This window comes from Podarcis melisellensis (genome assembly GCF_964234715.1).
Source record: "Podarcis melisellensis genome assembly, chromosome: 13".
In the NCBI taxonomy this organism is placed as follows: Eukaryota; Metazoa; Chordata; class Lepidosauria; order Squamata; family Lacertidae; genus Podarcis; species Podarcis melisellensis.
The window spans coordinates 54,058,923-54,078,417 of NC_138545.1; the positions used below are offsets into that span (position 1 = coordinate 54,058,923).

Sequence of the window (19,495 nt, forward strand, 5' to 3'; positions counted from 1 at the left end):
CGGCTTCGCGCGCCCGGGGAGCGGGAGGCCGAGCGGGGGAGGGAGGCCAGGCGGCCGGAGAGAGAGCGAGCGAGCGAGCGAGCGAGCGAGGGGGTCTCGCCGGCGCCCCACTGCGCCCCACGGAGGGCGACCCCAGCGGCAGGGGGCTTCCTCAGCCGGCGAGGTGAGCCGCCCGCCCGCCCGCCCGCCTCAAAGCGGGTTCCAAAAGGGCGAAGCCCTGGAGTCGAGAGAAGTTCAAGCCCCGAGGCAGGTGGAAGTCACCTCAGCTCCCTTAGCCTCTGAGGTGGACTGTCCGAACAGGAACGCGTTACCCTGGATTCACACGTGCACAGCCCGCACTCGTGTGTGTCCCCTTATGCACACTGCTGAGAGGTGATCTTAATCTTGTCCCCCCGAGAAGCTCTCACACCAAGAAAGCTCGGCTTGTTCTATGAAATAGGAGGGACAAAGCGCTGGCACCACACCCAGGGGGCACCCCCAACATTCTTGCTGGGGGGTCCTGGCCTCGGCCACCTCTGGGCAGGCCCCAGCCCAGGGCCCAGAGCGCGTGGGCCGGCCGGCGTGACAGCATGGCGCCGCTGTGGGGCACCCCTGAGGGGCAGAATAGAGTGGTACCTCAGGTTAAGAACTGAATTCGTTCTGGAGGTCCGTACTTAACCTGAAACTGTTCTTAACCTGAAGCACTACTTTAGCTAATGGGGCCTCCCGCTGCTGCCACGCCGCCGGAGCACGATTTATGTTCTCATCCTGAAGCAAGGTTCTTAACTCGAAGTACAGTGGTACCTCAGGTTACATACTCCACTAACACAGAAATAGTACCTCGGGTTAGCTAAAGTGGTACCTCAGGTTAAGAGCAGCTTCAGGTTAAGAATGGACCTCCAGAACGAATTAAGTTCTTAACCCGAGGTACCACTTCTGGGTTAGCAGAGTCTGTAACCTGAAGTGTCTGTAACCCATGGTACCACTTAATTTGTTCTGGAGGTCTGTTCTTAACCTGAAACTGTTCTTACCCTGAAGCACACTTTAGCTAATGGGGCCTGCTGCTGCTGCTGCGCCACCGGAGCACGATTTCTGTTCTTAACAAGAAGCAAAGTTCTTAACCTGAAGCACTATTTCTAGGTTAGCGGAGTCTGTAACCTGAAGCATCTGTTACCTGAAACGTATGTAACCTGAGGTACCACTGTATATAAAAATGCTGCTTTAGATAGCAAAGCTACGGTCTAAGCAGGTAGAAAATTCTACAATACATTAAATAAAGAGAAAACATTTCCCTAACTATTATTTCCAAAGGCCTACAGAAGCATGGGCATGACAATTTTGCCATAAACCCCCACTAGAAGTGGATATAGGAGGGGGAAGGAAAATATACCTGTCCTTAAAGCAAAGCAGAAGTGAGTCGTGGGCAGTGCTGGGTCCAGAGCTCACTAGCCTTTGAATCCAGTGTTTTTCTACATTTTCGCTAAGGCATGCAGTGGAGAGGGGAGCTGGCTGTGAAATGAGTGATTCCTATAATTTATATAATTCATTTCAGAATAGTGGGAAATGGTTGGATCTGACCATCCTGGTTGCTGAACAAAGGAGTGAAAGGTTTTGATAATGAGCAGTTATTTGAGGGGCATCTGTCTGCCATCTGCATTTAAATCACCTTAGCATCTTCTGGAGGAGCTGAGTATCCTGTACTTGACAACTCAGTTTGCATGTGGAAACTCAGATTATTCTTCAGGGGTGAAACTAGGCTTTCTGTCACCCTGTCAAAGACCCTGTTTGGCAACCCTCCACTGCACACGTTTGCATTCACACCCAGCCACACCCTCAACACATTTGTTCATAAAGGACATAAAAAGTAGGCAATATATTATTTGAATACAAAGGAATCCTAGGAAGTATTATGACTGTATGACCAAAGGGAAAATGAACATCCCTTCCAGTAAAAGTATATTGTTTGTCCAAAGTAGAACTTCCATGTGCAGCAATTGTCTATCTGAGGTCAGGTTTTGAACTGGATTTATTTGGTTACAGGATCATTAAAAGGCTGCATTTCCATAAGATCAACCAAGACCAAGTCTGGTTTCCTTAAATATATCTATTGGTCTCTTTGAGGCTTTTTGCGACCCCTCTTCTTGGTTCTGTACAAATCCTTTCAAGGAGTTTTGATATGTAAAACTTCAACAGGATTCCTTTAAATTTACTTTTGTTTGATTACTTGTTTCAGGAAATTATACTTTTGTTGTAATTTTAGGTCCGGCTTATGGTGAAGAAATGCTTTTTGCGAGTCTAATTTCAAGTAGAAAGTGCCCCTCCAATAATAGTAATAATATTGGTTGCCCTAGCCACTTTCTCTCCCTCCCTGAAAGTGAGGGGGTGACCTAGCAGTGCCTTCTACAGCTCTCTGGTCCTTAACCCCTCCATTTACTAACTAACATAGATATGCATGGGTAGATTTGACTCCAAAAACTACCACACAAGATATATGGTTTATTTACACATAAGTGGTACCTTGGTTTAATAACAGCTTAGTTTATGAACAACTTGGATTAAGAACGCCGCAAACCCTGAAGTAGGTGTTTTGGTTTGTGAACTTTGCATTGGAAGCAAAACATGTTTCACTTCCTGTTGAGTGTAAATTGAGTCCCCTGTTGCTATGGGAAAGCACACCTTGGTTTAAGAACGGACTTCTGGAATGGATTAAGTTCCTAAACCAAGGGACCACTGTATATACAACCTGAGCCTACAATGGGTTCACAGCATTAGCACCTCAGAAGGTCTTGCTTCTTGCCATAATCACAGCCTTGGGTTGAAGCCAAAATAAAGCATGGCTCTGACCCCCACCTTCTGCCTGCAAGCCCAGCTCTCTCACACCCCACTCTAACTCTTGTCCTTCTCGTCACCAGCCAAGTGAGGGAGAGGAACCCACCCATTTGCTCTCCGGCACAAAGCCGCTTCCTTTGTTATACTAACGACCATGCTTAGGGCCCAAGAAGCTGGTCTAGCTACCCCAGAAATTGGAAGGGACTCGGGCACCATCATGACCATAGCCGTTTCAAAGATAATGCCTAAATAATGGCATGTTTGACATGTTTTTCATTCACACTGATATAAATAAAAAAACCTCCTTTTCCCTTGGGGTACCCAAGAGCCCATATAGAGTCCTCTTTATAGATTCCCTATTGGTAGGAGAAAATAACAGAGGCTAACCAGAGAATATTGAGAAGCAAGGCAGCTGGTAAGCCTGATCTTTATTAAAGCTGTTGCAACAGGGTGCTCCCCACACACACACAAGGGGGGGGGGAGAGACCTTGAGCACAAGCGTGCAAGCTCTTATAGACTTTTTAAATTGCCCACCTTCAAACTCTAGACCACCCCCAGAAACATCATACATACATCACAGAAGGAGTGGTCTGAAACAGAATCCTGAGTGTGTTGTTTATCTCCTGTCTGGCAAGTTACCTGATTGCATTATCTGGGTTTTGGCCACTCTCTGTTATTAAAGTAAAGGTAAAGGTACCCCTGACCGTCAGGTCCAGTCGCGGACGACTCTGGGGTTGTGGCACTCATCTCACTTTATAGGCCGAGGAAGCCAGCATTTGTCCGCAGACAGCTTCCAGGTCATGTGGCAGCACGACTAAGCTGCTTCTGGCAAACCAGAGCAGCGCCGTTTACCTTCCCGCCTGGAGCAGTACCTATTTATCTACTTGCACTGGTGTGCTTTGGAACTGCTAGGTTGGCAGGAGCAGGGACCGAACAACGGGAGCTCACCCCGTCACGGGGATTCGAACCGCTGACCTTCTGATTGGCAAGCCCTAGAACCTAGGTCACAGGCTCACACCCTGTTCATATCTTGAATGTGCCCTTAAGACAGGATTTGTGAGGACAGGATTTGTAAAGAAAGAGACAATGGAGAGGTTTTCCACTTTGACGTTGAAGAGAAATATTTGAGGTCAATTTATTCAGGACCTTTTCTGTGGTGTTTCAGACGTGGTTTATGAACATTTCACCCACATTTAAAATGGCACATTGTTAGCTATTTTAGGTCAGTATACGCTGCAATTAGGGACATAGGTGGCGCTGTAGTCTAAACCACAGAGCTAGGGCTTGCCGATCAGAAGGTCGGCAGTTCAAATCCCCGTGATGGTGTTTCTGTGTGCTGCTCTGCTTCTCCAGAAGTGGCTTAGTCATGCTGGCCACATGACCCGGAAGCTGTCTGCGGACAAATATCGGCTTCCTCAGCCAGTAAAGCAAAATGAGCGCCACAACCCCAGATTCGTCCACGACTGGACTTAACGGTCAGGGGTACCTTTACCTTTATGCTGCAATTCTTTTTAGCTCTCTTTTATATATTTCCTTATTCATATTATTTTAGCATCAAGGAATAAGCGCATAAAAATATGTACAGAATCCCAAAGAGCTCAGGGAGTATCTATTCAACAGAAGACTCTAATGAAGCAAACAATGGCTGTAACAATGACACCTCAGACTCTGACACCCAACAACTTTTGGAGAGGTATGCATGATTCTGAATATTAACTAATTTATTTCAGTGTTCAAGAAACATACAATATGACAGATGTGGTGAAATGTTCTCTCTTTATTCTTCCCAAATAGCTGTCCAGCTGTAGTAGCTTGGGGCTGGGGATTGTATGGCACAGACATTACTTTGTATGTCATGTTATTTAAGGATATTAAATCTATTACATGTATTTACTTATATATATTTAATTAAATATTTTAAATAACATTAACTATAACACTTTAATTTACAATATGGAAATTTAATTCTGTGGCTTTCATGTTCTTGTGTCTAAGAGGTTGCACCATCCTGCTATAGATAGTGAATAAAAAGCTTGTTTTCCTTTCTAATTATTTATTTATATTTCTTATAATGTCTGTGTTAGCATCCAAGATGCCATGAAACAATGTAGAAATATCAAAAGCAATGCATAGGTAAAGACAGGTAAAATTAGTCCAATAAAACAGAACCGCCTCATAATTTAGAAGCTGGGGTCATTCAATGAAACTCATTCAGGTTCAGGACAGACGAAATTGTGACCTGTAGATTAAATGGATTTTAAAAAGAACAGAATAAGCTTAGCCTTTCAGCTAAATTAATCTGTGTGTATATAAGCAGCAGATGCTGAGAATGAACATCACCTTCATGCCCTGCTTAGGTTCTTCCAGAAGCATCGGAACACAAGACTTTTGGTCAAATCCACCTGGGCATTTCTTGAGCTCTTAACACTTTTTTCATTTTGCAGTTTGTCCCAAGGAAAAAAATCACCTTGCAGCTGCACCAACAGCCACCCTCTCTTCTCTCATAAAGGGAAAAATGTTCAGTGTCCATGCCCACCCAAGAGTAAGTTCAATTGTAGTTATTACTCACTTATAAGGGGGCTTTTGCATTTTTTATGGTTTGTGAACCCAGATGCTGAACCAACATGTTGACAAGATTTCCTTCACTATTTCACATCCTTCAGTCCTGTGTAACAAACAAAAAATACCAAACATAATAAGAAAAAAAAAATGTTTCAAAATGGTCAGGTTGACTAAATTAAAGTAGTTTGTCCCTTGAAACAGTGTTCCTTTTTGCTCTTATCCTTTTATTTTGAAATAATATTTTTGGAAGCTCAAGAGCTCATTTTGTGACTCTGTTCTAAAGTCATATTGGGCCACTACAATTACCTATTTTCTTGTTTTATCCAAATTTACTGCCTATTTTCATAATGCTATGGGTTTGCAGCGTTTCTGTGGGGGAGTTGGTTGACATAAACGTTCATATTTTTTCTGGTGTCTAAAGAGTTTAATCTTGGGTTTTGTTTTGTTTTTCAAATCTTGATTAATGAGGCTAATAAACATTAGTTCAAACAGCTTGTCAATACAATAGCATGATTGAAAATGGAGAACATTTCTTTTGAAATAACTGCATTGAGGTTACATACTGAAGAATGGATCTGTGTTGGATAAGGACAATAAATACAATTAGAATTTCACAGAAATAAAATATTCTTCAGCTGTGGGAAAAATTACATTTCTCATGCTTGGCTCCAGTTATAGGTTAGCTTTGCTATATCTTTTCAATTTATAAAAAAACAAATTGTAAAGTATGTTCCAGTAATTTTCATTAGTATGTCTGTAATATAAGGTGTGATCTCCTGAAAGTTAAGCACATTCAATTCCTATTTATTTCAATATACCCCCTCCCCATTTTCCTGGAAAACTGCCAGCAAGTATGGTCTTAACAAATTAACTGCATCTGCAGAATATGACCAATACAGCAAACATGAAATTGCATAGCATGAGCTTTGTAAAGTCATTCTAACGATGTGTTGCATTGTTTAATTGTCCTCGTGTGTATTTTCCAGAAAGTTTCACTAGACTCATCTGTAATTTGATAGGGCTGAGCCTAATAACTCCATTTTGCTTAGTGAAAAGAGTCTGCAGCACTTTATCAAGGTAAATATGAGGGGCGGGAATGTTTTCTGAAACTGAAAAAAGGCTGCAATCCTAACCCCATTTTCCCAGGAGTAAGCCCCACTGAATTTAATACGACTTATTTCTAATGGTTAGAATTGCACTGTAACACAGTACTTTCCCATGTTTTTAAGCAAGACCCGCAGGTAAACCTACTCATCCTTTCAACTCCACTAGTAAACAACTCCACTTCCTTCACACCTGGGCCAGCACAGATGCTGCCTCTGCTCCCGCCCGCTGCCTGAGATGACTGGAGATGGCCCAGTGAATAATACACATCCCTTATTGTGCAGACCACCCAGGAATATTTAGGGACCCACATTGTGAGGTGTAACATAACATAATAATCGGAGTAACAAATTATGGTACAGCCTACAGTCAAATGTGATGTGATGTTAACCATGTGGTTCCCCCACCCCTTTCATTACTACATTACATTACTGGAGATGCTTATCAGGATCAGGAGGGTTGCAGGAGCAGGAGAGGCTTCAACCCTTTACCACAGTCGTGATCCAGATTAGGGCCCCTACGGCTTCTGTTGCATTGGAAGGAAAAATCACGTTCTTTGTAACAAGTGGAATCCCTTCTGAGGCATGCAAAGTATTTTGCCATGTGTTAGCACCATGCTGCTGTGCCATTTTTGTACTTTGCAAGGTATTAATATTGGTGATACATTGTACTGCACTGATGCACCAGTACAAAGGGGGGCTGACAAAGGAGTAAGCAATACCTGGTTCCTCAGTTTGAGTCCTCCACCTGCACAGAGATATCCACAGGAACGAACAATGATGCATGCTTATTCTTATTTATTGAATTTATATACTACCGTATATAAAGAGGTCTCATGGCAGTTCACAGAAAAGAGCAACATAAAACCACAGTATATATAATCAAAATAAAAACAACAACCCAATAACACCCCCCCACACACACACCAAAAAAGAACCACAATTTTAAAGAGCATCGGATGTCAATCAGATCAACCAAAGGCCTGGTTTAAAAGAAACGTTTTTGCCAGGCACCTCAAGGTGTACAATGAAGGCACCAAGTGAACTTCCCTGGGGAGAGCATTCCACAACTGGGGAGCCACTGCAGATAAGGCCCGTTCTCGTGTCGCCACCCTCCGGACCTCTTGTGGAGGAGGCACATGAATAAGGGCCTCAGAAGATGATCTCAGGGTTCGGGTATGTTCATATGGAAGCAGGCAGTCCTTGAGGTATTGTGGTCCTGAGCCATTTAAGGCTTTATAGGTCAAAACCAGCACTTTGAATTGGCCCAGAAACTAAGTGGTAGCCAGTGCAGTTGGAACAGAATCGGTGTAAGATGCTCAAACCGTCTTTCTCTGGTGAGCAACCTGGCCACCAAATTTATGCACCATCTGAAGTTTCCGAACAGTCTTCAGAGGAAGCCCTACTTATAACACATTTCAGTAATCTAACCTAGAGGTTACCAGAACATAGACAACAGTAGTTAGGCTGTCCCTGTCCAGATAGGGGCGTAGCTGGGCCACCAGCTGAAGCTGATGGAAGGCACTCTGGGCCACAGAGGCCACCTGAGCCTCGAGGATCCAGGAGGACCCCCAAGCTACGAACCTGCTCCTTCAGAGTAAGTGTAACCCCATCAAGAGCAAGTGATCTCCCGCCCATCTGGTCTAGGGAACCACCCACTAACAGTGCCTCCGTCTTATCTGGATTGAGCTTCACTTTGTTGGCTCTCATTCAGTCCAGCACTTCCACTGCAGATGTAAAGGAGAAACAGAGCTGAGTGTCATCAGCATACTGCTGACAATGTACTCCAAACCTCCGGATAACCCCACCCAGCGGTTTCATGTAGAAGTTAAACAACATGGGGGATAGGATTGAGCCCTGCGGAACCCTACATTGAAGGTCCACGGGGCTGAAAAGCATTCCCCAAGTAAAACCGTCTGGGAACAACCACCCAAGTAGGACTGGAACCACCGCAAAGCGATGCCAGCCACCCCTAGTTTGGAGTGTCGCTCCAGATATATGCACTTGTGCAGGCCAATGAATGCTTTTGTGCAGAAACAGGATTCATTCAAAACAGGGGAAAGGTGTTCTGCCAATTTCTCCATGAGCTTTTCTAACACTTAATTGGGGTTGAGAAGGAGGCAGGCTTTAAAAGGTAAAGGGAACTTCTCCAGGTTGCATCCACTAACTCTATTTCACTATCAAGCTAGATGCCTCTAAACTGTCACTATTTTGCAGGAGATTGAAGTGCATACCAGAAAATTTAGATTTGAACAGTTAAAGCACTGTCTCCTGTCTCCACATGTTCACTTTTTAAAAAAGAAGCAGGAAAGTGGTGAGGAAATACATTGACAAGTGTAGAATGAACAAATGATAAATGGAAATGTAAAAACACCCCACCAGAGAATCAGGATGAATGTTCATTGTTGTATAACCTCCCTGCAAACAAATCAAAATGAAAGCTCAATAAATACAGGATGAGTAAGATTTGTTCAAGCAAATCGGAGTGAATGCTTAAAAAATCTGGAGGAGCCATCTTATTGAAATTAGAACCAGATTATTGTACAGTATACCTGAAAGCAGTAAACAGCATCAAGCCCATAATAGAACCAACAGTCTGGGCTTTCTGGGGTGTCTAAGTTGAAGTAGCTAACTTAGCTGTTTGTTCAAAGTTTTATATGACTAGAATGTAATGCTAGAATAATTCTCTTTGTTGTTTTGCAGGGCGAGCTCTGCTCAGAAAGTTGTTTCTTGGGTGACCCTGTTCCTACTGTTTTTTGGTGCGCTTCTTCCTACGGGGCTAAGTATACACTGAGTATGCAATGATGTACATTATGGCTAGCTATGTTTACAAGGACATAAGATTCACATAATTCAGTGGAACTTACTGTACTAGCCTGTGCTGGACGTGGATGGCACTGTGGTCTAAACCACTGAGCCTCTTGGGCTTGCCGATCGGAAGGTTGGTGGTTCCAATCCCCACGATGGAGTGAGCTCCCGTTGCTCTGGCCTAGCTTTTGCCAACCTAGCAATTCGAAAGCATGCCAGTGCAAGTAAATAAATAGGTATCGCAGCAGCGGGAAGGTAAATGGCATTTCCATGTGCTCTGGGTTCCGTCACAGTATTCCATTGTGCCAGAAATGGTTTAGTCCTGCTGCCCACATGACCTGGAAAGCTGTCTGGACAAAAGCCAACTCCTTCAGCCTGAAAGCGAGATGAGCGCCGCAACCCCATAGTCGCCTTTGACTGGACTTAACCATCCTGGGGTCCTTTACCTTTACCTTTCACTAGCCTATGCACATCTCCCAGTGGGACTTACTCACTATGAAGTGTGTTTAGGATTGCAGGTTTGTCAGCATGCTGAGGATAGTAACCTTAAATTGATGGGCACAAAGAGGACTTTGGTTACCGGTCCTTCTATGTGCTAGCTATTACTCATGTGATTTTATTACATGTTTTATAGAGCAGGGAATGGAAAGTTGGAGTTACTGTGAAGTGTCTTTCTGGTCAGCATAGAATGGCACATACATGAATGAATTAACTCATCTTCTAGAGGCAGGCTAATTTTTTAAAAAATAAAAAAATTGCTAAGACCAGCCAGAATGGGAGGTGACCTTCCTGTAACCGCCAGATATGAGCAAAGCTGCTAGTGGCAGGTAGAGGACAGCAGAGTTGTCATGGGGAGCCCTGTCTGACCTTTCCAGAGTACTGTGCAAATGCAGATTGAGGGAAGCTGCCCCCTAATCCTAGGTTTGACAAGGTGGAGCTGACAGGAACAGGATGTAAACCAGTTTTCATCTGCTGCTCCATGTGGGAGGAGAACCTAAGCTACAACCCACTGGAACATCTTCCTGCCGGAAGCTGCTTCTGCAGAAGCACATTTGTCCACTTAAGCGAAGGTGGACAGGTGAGCCCAGGTGATTGCCCTGCATATAGATTCTAGCAGAGTGCAGGTGTGTAAAGCTGTGGTGGTGATTCCACACACTAAGTGATATTGATGCCTGTTGGGGGACTCTGGGCTTTTGCCTGGTATGCAAGCATGATTCAGGCCCTGCCTGACCTGCTGATAGTGTCAAGGTACCTTCCTACTCAGGGACCCGTTTGAAGGAGGCAGACTAGGATTCTGATTTTCTTAAGGGCTCTGTGTAAGTCAAGTACACCTTGAGGCCCCGCCTGATGTCCAGTGTATGCCATTTCCTTTCCTCATAGTGAATTGGGTGGAAAACAATTTGGGTGACATGATGGCCTTACTCTTATGAAAGGAAAAGTCTTCTTTTGTTAAGAAGTTGAGTTATGGTGCAAGGCTACCCTGAGTAGCATGTGCAGATAGCAACTGGCTTAAGAGCCCCCTTTGGCTCCCTGGCTACGCAAAGGGATTTGAACTCTATTCTCCACAGTCCTAACTCTGGTTTCTGCTAGTGCTGATGAGAGAGCCTTAGTTCTTGCCTGGCTTCTGCATTCTTAACCCCTGCACCAGCTCCAAGTGTTTTACTTGGGAACACAATGTGTGAAATAAAAGAAGCAGATAAAGCCAGGTTATGGGTTAGCTAACCTACCCACGTAGCAGCGCTTTTTTCAGGAGGTACTCAGGGTATGCAGTACCAGCATCTCTTTTTGTTGTTGTTAAAAAATGTGGCACTTACTGTAACAACTTCATGGTTAGTGCTGGCACCTATTTTTCTAGAAAAAAATCACCGCCATGTAGGGTGACATACTGAGATTGTTGCCGTGTTTAATCTGCTGAGAAGGAAGAGAATAATCAATCTTGTTAATGCAAAGAGGGTTTTTATTACTATTATTAATAGGTGCTACCTACATGGGACTATTTGATGGAAATAAATTTCAGATTTTTGGAGAAGAATGGAGGGACTTCTCTATTTGTGATCTCATCCAGGTGATTTTTTGTTTTGCTTTGTTACAACAATTTCCCTGGGTAAAATTTGAGAAATTATAGAGCACAAATTATGTTTATGCATTATCTCATTTCAATTTGCAGCCAGAACAAATGCTGTCCTTGAAGGTTTCACAGATAGAATATCTTATGATCTCTTTTGTGTTGAGAGTAGGATTACACCTTTTTCTAATCCTGCATCTGTTCATAGAACCATAAAACTATAGAGTTGGAAGAGACCCCAAAGTTATCGAGTCCAACCCCCTGCTTTGCAGAAATCTCAACTAAAGCATCTAGCATACCTAAGCCAGTGAAGCAGGGCTTTTTTTCCAGCCGGAGCTCACTAGAGCTCAACTCTGGCACCTCTCAGGTGGGTGCCATTGCCGTTCTAAGAAAACAAGGGAAAAGTTCATGGTGAGCTCCAGCAACTCTTTCTTTCAAAAAATAGCACTGCAGTGAAGCTTTTTCTGACTTCATGCCAGGGTCAGCTTACCAGCTTATGTCAGTTTAAATGCATAAGAGCAGGGCCAGTAAAAAAGGTGGTGACCCTAATTTTGGCAAAACCAAAGATTTCCAGCTTGGCTAATATTAGGAAGTCTCATCCTCAGAGCACCTTACCTTTGTGAGCATTCAGTGATGCTTCCATTAGCTTTTTTGTGATCAGGTTTGTACTGGCAAGATCCCTGCACTAAAGGCAGATTATATGTCACCTGCAGAACCTTCTGATTTTGAACTTTCAGGAAATACGTTACCTTAGTAAGGGGGTGAATGCAATGAGAACTATCTCCACGGCAGTGGCATGCGGTCAATGGCCTAGGGGGACTAGCCTAGTCCACTAAATGTTCCTGGTAAATTAGAGTATTAAAGTTTTAAAGCCTTCTGCCTCCTTCCTAAAGCCCGGGAAGCTTCTGCCCAGCTTAGGTAGGGAGTAGGGCTGGGCGATACCTGGTTTTCAACATTACGATATATAACCAGTTAAGCATTGTGATATTTCAGTATATCACAATATCTAAAATAAGGCTGGAGCTATGTAGAGGTGAACGTGGTCCTGGCAACTGCTATTACTTATGGGTCTAACTCTAAAACTGATAAAATTTTACTTAACATATTGTTACAACTGTTATGTTATAATACTACTGTACCAATAATAGTACATTTTCTCTAAAATTAAAGCTTTGGAAGTAATTAGTAGCATAGACACCAAAGGTTCCCTAAAATTTAATTACATTACTAAACAAGAAAAAAGCAAATTCAGTGTCACACTTTTAGATACTCAAATATAATTCACTATCGAGTCTTAGTTGAATGTATACATCGCACAACACCAGTTATTTGATAGTTTGTTAATTTTCTTTTCTAAACGAGGCCAAAATAGAAAGAATGGAATGGATAAAATTTAACAGAACAAAATATAAATAAAATTTATATTCTAATTGTCAGGAAAATTTGCATTTCTTTTATAAACCAGGCCAAACTGGAAAGCATGGATAAAATGCTACAGAACAAAATTATTAAATGAATTTATTTTTTTTTGCAAGTGAAATTTGCATTTTGGTGTTCTGTGGCAGTAGTGATGCCCTTTGTATTTGAAGAACATTGCCAGCCAAGCTGAACAGATTTCAGATTGCACACTTGTTCTTGGGATAGCCAAAAACTTATTTGCAAACTCCTTCAACATGGGGAAGGATGCCTAATGCGCCTTCCACCCCATCCGAGGGCATTCGTCAATGTCCACTCTTGGCGTAGCCATCTTGGAGAAAATGGGCAGCATAAGGGGGGGGGGAGACCCAGAAGAGGCTCAAACGCAAAGCGGGGGGGGGGTTCCTTTTACTCTGAAGCAACTTGCAAGCCAACAAGCATCTCGAGCATATTTGCCTCCTGTTTGCGTCAGGGGAGGGGAGAGCTGAAGACTGGCAGAGTTAACTTGGGGCTGGCAGCGTGGGCTGTTTCTGCCCCAAAGAAAGGCACACACAACAAACACTGGGTGTTTCCCCCCTTTTATTCTGAAGAAACATCCAAAAACACACACACAGAGAGAGAGAGAGAGAGAAGCAGGGAAGGCGAATTGGGGCTCATTCACAGAGCAAGGATGGGAGAGAGAGACTGAGCTCAAGCAACCTGGGGCTCCCACAGCCTCTACGCAGCCCTGGCCTGGCTCCGAAAGAAGCATCGCTGGGGGAGTCAGGGAGACACCATCCCACCCCCAAGCAGGGCAGTTTTAACAAGGGGGTGGCTGCAGCTTACAGAAAACGAAGTGAGAACTGTTGGCTGGGTTAATAAAAAACGCCGTGCTTTTAGCCATCGGGAGGGGGGCAGACACCCGGACACACAGGCAGGTGGAGGGGGTGGCAGAAGAGGGCCAAATGCCAAAGGAAGGGGTAGTAAAAGGGGCTCCCGAAGTCTGAAGCTGCCGGCTTGAAGCCAACTCCCAGCCTGGCGCCTTGAAGCAGGAGCCTGGCGGGAAGAAGTCGCTACTTGCCGGCTGGATGGCCAGGCAGGGAGGCGGAGAGCTAACCGGCTGGGCGATATTTCACTCAGCCGGCTGCAGTCATTCGTAGCAATTTCTTGCTGCTGTGGGAGGCAGGGAAGAGCTGACCGAGGTGGAGTTAGCATCCACAGGAAGAAGCATCGGCTTCCTGGTTTTTCCGGTATTGTGATTTTTTAATACCACAAAAAAACATGATATGCGATAAATTGCAAGCAGATTTTTTAAAAAAACGATTATCACAATTTGATGTAAAACCTGGTATCGGATGATATAGCACAGCCCTCCTGGGGAGGCGTGATGCTCCAACGAGGTCCAAGAGCCCTTCTGCATCCTGTCAGAGGCCTGGCGCCTCCTTCCCAAAGCCCAGGAAGCTTCTGCCCAGCTTAGGGAAGGAGGTGCGAGGCTCAGGCACGAGTGTGATGCTGCCCCCCCCCCATCACCCTTGCAAGCTGGTGCCTCTGTGACCCTACAAAAAATTTCACCGCACACCACTGCTCTAAGCACCAAACCAGATCAGCTAGATTAATTCAGTTAGCATATTGTTTAGTATGGCCCAGCATTTTTTCCTGCACCAAGATTTTCTGGCATGGGCTACTTAGATCTGACCCTACCCAAAAGCCACTGGGTGTTTTGTCTTTGGCATCAGTGGCTGAATTATTTAAAAATGGGGGGGGGGTAATTATAAAATCCAATTTAAACATGTTTACTCAGAATAAGAGTTAGTTTGCTTATATTCCACTTAGAGCTGCTCACCCCTCCAAAGGATTGTTTAACTTCTCTTAACCTCAACAAAGCTACTGCATTAGTTGCTTCAAGACCATTCACTGGGACCCAAATGTGCATAGGATATTGGTGAAATGAGAAGCATGAGACTCTTATTTCCATTATTTTACTTTCTTGCCTTTGTGCAATGATCACTTTGGTGTAAGCTTGTTTCTAATTAAACTTGCTTCTTCCCCCCTTTTTTATATACAGGGTGAAACACAAGATCTGAGATCCCTAATGTAAGAACAAGTTAAAAATAATTAACGTAAATATTTGGCAAGTGCCTGTACCTTCCTTCCTTGTCCATCTGACACACCTTCCCCCTCTCTCCTGGCTCCCACCCAGGGCCTAAACAAACTCACAGCTCACCCACAAAAGTCTCACAAAGATTGTGAGACTGCCCTCAGGCTGCCCACAGCTGTGTCCCATTTAGTCAACTGCACTCCCCCTACCCAGGTCTGAAGGGACTTGGTAAGAGGATATATTAATTATATTTTAATGGGGGGGGGGGCTAACCACGAAAGAATGGCTGGCGCCGGTTTTAAAAACATGGGGCTAGCACATAGAGAGCCCTACTAGCAGAGTATTAAGTCCCATTGTTAGACAGATTAATGAAGCCTAGGAATATTAACTTTTTATTCCATTCAGCTATATGAAGCAGCTGATTCCCCATTTCGGCCCCTTTTCAATGAAACAGACCACAGGCTGCAAAGTAAGTTTAAAATGCTTTAGTTTCTAGGTCCCAGACATGCATCTTTGCTTATGCAAGAGCAACAAAAGAATGCAGGTAACAATATTCTTAGAATTGCAGCAAAGCAGCCTCAGACACATGCACTCCAGAACATATATGCACAACTAAAGGAACAGTGCTTTGTATGGTACTTTCCTCTATTATTTTCCCCCAGCAAGGCAAATAACATCTTGGAAAGAAAAGCACTTGAAATTGCACCTCTGAAGGAGCAGGTGAATAAGTTACAATTGCGGCTTCATGATGTGAGATCTGATATGAAGGACATTGCCCATCATGCTGTCAGTAAAGTACTGGAAGGATATACTAGCAAAGGCATTACAAGATGGGTAAGATGAAGTAATGTGATTTGTAAACAACTGTCAGACTTTTGTATCTATTTTACTCTAATCAGCAATGACCAACCTACTTGACAACTGTACCATAAGTTGGATGCTAACACTATGCCACTCATAGACTCATAGAATCATAGAGTTGGAAGAGACCACAAGGGCCATCGAGTCCAACCCCCTGCCAAGCAGGAAACACCACCAGAGCACTCCTGACATATGGTTGTCAAGCCTGGCTATCATATCACCCGTTAACCTCCTCTTCATTGCACACGGCAGCACATACGCACAACCTTTTGCCTTGTGATTTCTTGGCTTCCATCTCATGAAGCTGAAGAACAAGCAACATTCCAAGGGAGGGAGGCAAGAGTGTCGGCCTCATTCTACCTATGCTATAGTCAGGCACAATAACAGAAATGCCAACGACAACCCTTTATTATCTGCACCTTCTAAGGAGCAGGTTGCCTGCCCCTGCCCCCAATGAATAATTATAGTTTATGATTTCTGAAAAACTGCAGTCACAATTTAATATTATTCTTCAGGTTGCCCATTGTTTCTTTAAAGTTTTCCTATTGTAATGATAAATGAATTATACCTCTTATCCATTGACAGAGTATTGAAAAGATGCTTAAAAAACTAATGGAAAAGCTGGATGAAGATGACGTTCAAATGCCCGACTATGCCCTCAAATCAGCAGGTATTAGAAACAGTTGTTAAACAAACTTGTCCATGGTATTTTGGACATTTTTTGTTATTCAAACACAGGAGTCTGTCAATATCACCATGATCATTACGATGTTAGTTCTGGTAAGCAGTTTCCACCAGTAAGATGCTGCAGTATTCTGCCCTTAAATTGGGAGGGCAAGGCCTGCTGACATTTTCCTGATTATTATTATTATGCATTACTAACAGACCGACTGGGGACATAGCCTTTAAAAATTCCTCCCATGCATAAATGCCCTTTTCTGTAGTCTCCCATCTCCAGAGAGGGTTTTCCTTCTCTAGGCTGTGAGAAAGTGCATTTGTGGACAAACTGCCTCCATTAGCCACTCGCACAGCTAAAAGTAAACACACACATGCACTTTGGCAGAGCCTAGACTCTCTGCGACAAGCAATACTACTGTTGTGTGCCTGAAATATCAGAAGTATTATTCTACAACTGTTTAATTTTAGGTGCCAACATTGTTCAGTCCAGAACTACTAGAAGCTACCGCCATGATGGAGGAAAATACTTCTGGATGTCCTTCGTTATGCTTCCTTTTGTGAGGTCTCCAGATGTAATTCTTGAGGTAGAAATCAACTTTCAAGAAAGTATTCATGTTTTCTTATTTTGGATATTTTCTTTCTACACTACTTATGTAACCATTTTATTCCTTTTCAGTATCTTCTGTCCAAAACCTTTGTCACTGCTTATGCCTGGCAGGCCAATGCTCTTGTAAAATCCTAAGGAGCGTTTCCTAAATTCTCTGGGATTTAGGAATGATTAATTTGAAAATTGCCTCGAGTCACAACTTTTTCTGGGTTCATCTTGCCTTTTAGTGTTCAAAACAGAATACTGTACAGTGTGAGCTATGCAATTTTGTAGACAAGCAGAGAAATGAGTCATGAGTGCGACAGTAGCGAAGAAAAAGGACAATGGGAGCTATAAGATAAATGTCAGAGCATGAAGTCAAATAAAAGTTTAATGGTGGGGTGTTTTCTCTGGATATTTAATTTTTAAAGTCATGCACATATTGAACACATGTAAATGGGGGATTCCGTGTACTGCAGAACATTGAGGTAGTGTACAGCAACATAAAAATCCATTTAGAAGCAATATAGAATGACTCAAGCACCATTTAAAGAACTGTATAGGCCTGCTGGTATAAAAAAAGGATTAAAGAGACATTTGAAAGTCAAATGCAAGGAAGCCCAGTGAATTTCTGCTGCAGGAGTGTTCCACAGCATTGGGGCAGCGATGCTTAATGTCTGACTTTTGACTGTTTGCTGGCTTTTTCAATGGTGTTTCAAATATACATGATTTCACTTAAACACACAGTGCCTTGGAACGTAACCTGAAGTAAATTGCCTGTAATGTCAATTTTAACTACATGGACCAGTTTAAATTCATTTGCTCTGGCTGAATTATAGCACCTATAACCTTAGCCACATAATATATAACCCATTCAGAATTTCTCTGCTCTCTTGCAGCCCAATTACCACCCTGGAAACTGCTGGTCTTTCCCTGGGAATCAAGGTGAAGCTGTTGTCAGGCTAGCCAAGGAAATTATTCCAAAATCTGTTACAATAGAACATATTTCTAAGAAGGTCTCCCCAACAGGAGAGATTTCTAGTGCTCCCAAAGACTTTGCCATTTATGTAAGTGTAATATTCCAGTTTTCAGATTTGAGTTAGGGAATGAGTATTTTTCAAAGCAAATTATGAAATTATTATAACATGCAACTTGGATTTTTTTCTCTTTAACATTTCTCTATAACATTTAAACAGTAGTATTTTTAATTGTATTGATAACTTAAAGAAATTAGCTGAAATAATTTCCCAATGCTTTGAACATCTTATGTGCATGCAGCTACAGTGCAGGGATCCTGAACATTCTTGCTAACCCATTAACAGCAGAAGCATATGTATCAAAAGTAAATCCTAGATCTACTTACCTGGGTGTTGGTAGGCCTTACTTCCGAGTAAACATGCTGTAAATGGTTTGTGCCAGTTATGGGGAACCTTTGGCCCTCCAGATGTTGCTGCTTTACAAATCACATCAGCCCTAGCAAGTGTGGCCAATATGTGGGCTGCTAGCTAGCATAGTTGTCATTGGAAACTGTGCATTTGTTTTCTGATCTAACCTATTTCTTGAGTGCTGATGATATGCTTTTTACTGCCCCCCCTCAAGGGACTGAAAGAGGAAAAGGAGGAGCAGGGAACTTTCCTAGGCCAGTTTCTTTATGACACTGAAGGAGATTTAATCCAAACATTCCAACTGAAGGTATGTTGAATATGATGGGAAATTGCCACAGAATTATATTAATGCAGTTGTTAGCTAGTTGGGTAATTAATACTCTTGGCCCATGTGGTGTGTGTGTCTTTATGATCACCAATCCCCTGTGGGTAAAAGTCAGAAAAACAGAAGTCTGTTTCTGGAAGTCTGGCTATATGATTATCTTATATTTTATGTTACAGATAGGTAGCCGTGTTGGTCTGCCATAGTCCCCCAAAAAAATAAAAATTAAAAAGGTGCTACTGGAAGGAATTTTTTTTGTTCTTATATTTTATGTCAGGGAAAACTTAACTGATGGATAATTTCATTCAGCTGCACCAATTAAGGAAGGGCAAGGATTAAAATGCTCACTTTCTTTACTTTCAGAATGAATCGTCTGAATCTATGAGTTATGTGAAACTGAAAGTGCTGAGCAACTGGGGCCACCCAAACTACACCTGCATTTACCGCTTCAGGGTGCATGGAAACCTGCAGTACATCTAGAGGCTCTGCCAAGGGAGCCGGGGGTGTAGAAGTCAAGCCCAAGCCTCGCAGTGCTGAACTGAAGAGAATTTGCTGTGCTGCTTTTTCAGTTATAAAAGAAATATGCAACAACAGTTAACAGCTTGTGGGAAGTTGCTTTATTTGTCACTTTCTTAAGTGCCTAGAAAATGCATAGCTGAATTTTAAACTATTTAGGGAACAAAAATTGGGAAGGGGGTGGAGATGTCCTCCATAGGGTGGCTTTTCTTTTTAGGTGGTTGCGAGCGACCTGCGGGTCCCTTTCCCCCCGAACCGGGGGGGGGGGCGAGGCGGGGCTGGCGAGGCCTTGGCGACACTTCCGGCCC

At 43.2% G+C, this 19,495-nt stretch overlaps 1 protein-coding gene across 2 annotated transcripts; it reads left to right on the forward strand.

The window, feature by feature from the left end:
* Positions 1-36: 36 nt before the first annotated feature.
* On the forward strand, positions 37-19,269 carry SUN3 (Sad1 and UNC84 domain containing 3). Of its 2 annotated transcripts, none has more exons than XM_081885874.1 (13): positions 37-163; positions 4,361-4,501; positions 5,253-5,350; positions 6,357-6,447; positions 9,177-9,232; positions 11,258-11,346; positions 14,807-14,835; positions 15,502-15,673; positions 16,286-16,370; positions 16,847-16,962; positions 17,864-18,031; positions 18,564-18,656; positions 19,035-19,269. In XM_081885874.1, the coding sequence occupies exons 2-13, from the start codon at positions 4,386-4,388 to the stop codon at positions 19,149-19,151; spliced, it is 1,230 nt and encodes a 409-aa protein (XP_081742000.1). In that variant the 5' UTR covers positions 37-163; positions 4,361-4,385; the 3' UTR covers positions 19,152-19,269. The 2 variants fall into 2 exon arrangements, with proteins under 2 accessions (XP_081742000.1, XP_081742001.1); XM_081885875.1 differs by lacking the exon at positions 37-163 and adding an exon at positions 273-372.
* Positions 19,270-19,495: the final 226 nt, after the last annotated feature.

Coding starts and splice junctions, on each gene's coding strand:
- SUN3 (XM_081885874.1), top strand. CDS start 4,386: ATGTACAGAATCCCAAAGAGCTCAGGGAGTATCTATTCAACAGAAGAC. Junction 11,347..14,806: donor CTATTTGTGATCTCATCCAG/GTGATTTTTTGT, acceptor TTTTATATACAG/GGTGAAACACAAGATCTGAG. Junction 14,836..15,501: donor CAAGATCTGAGATCCCTAAT/GTAAGAACAAGT, acceptor ATTTTCCCCCAG/CAAGGCAAATAACATCTTGG.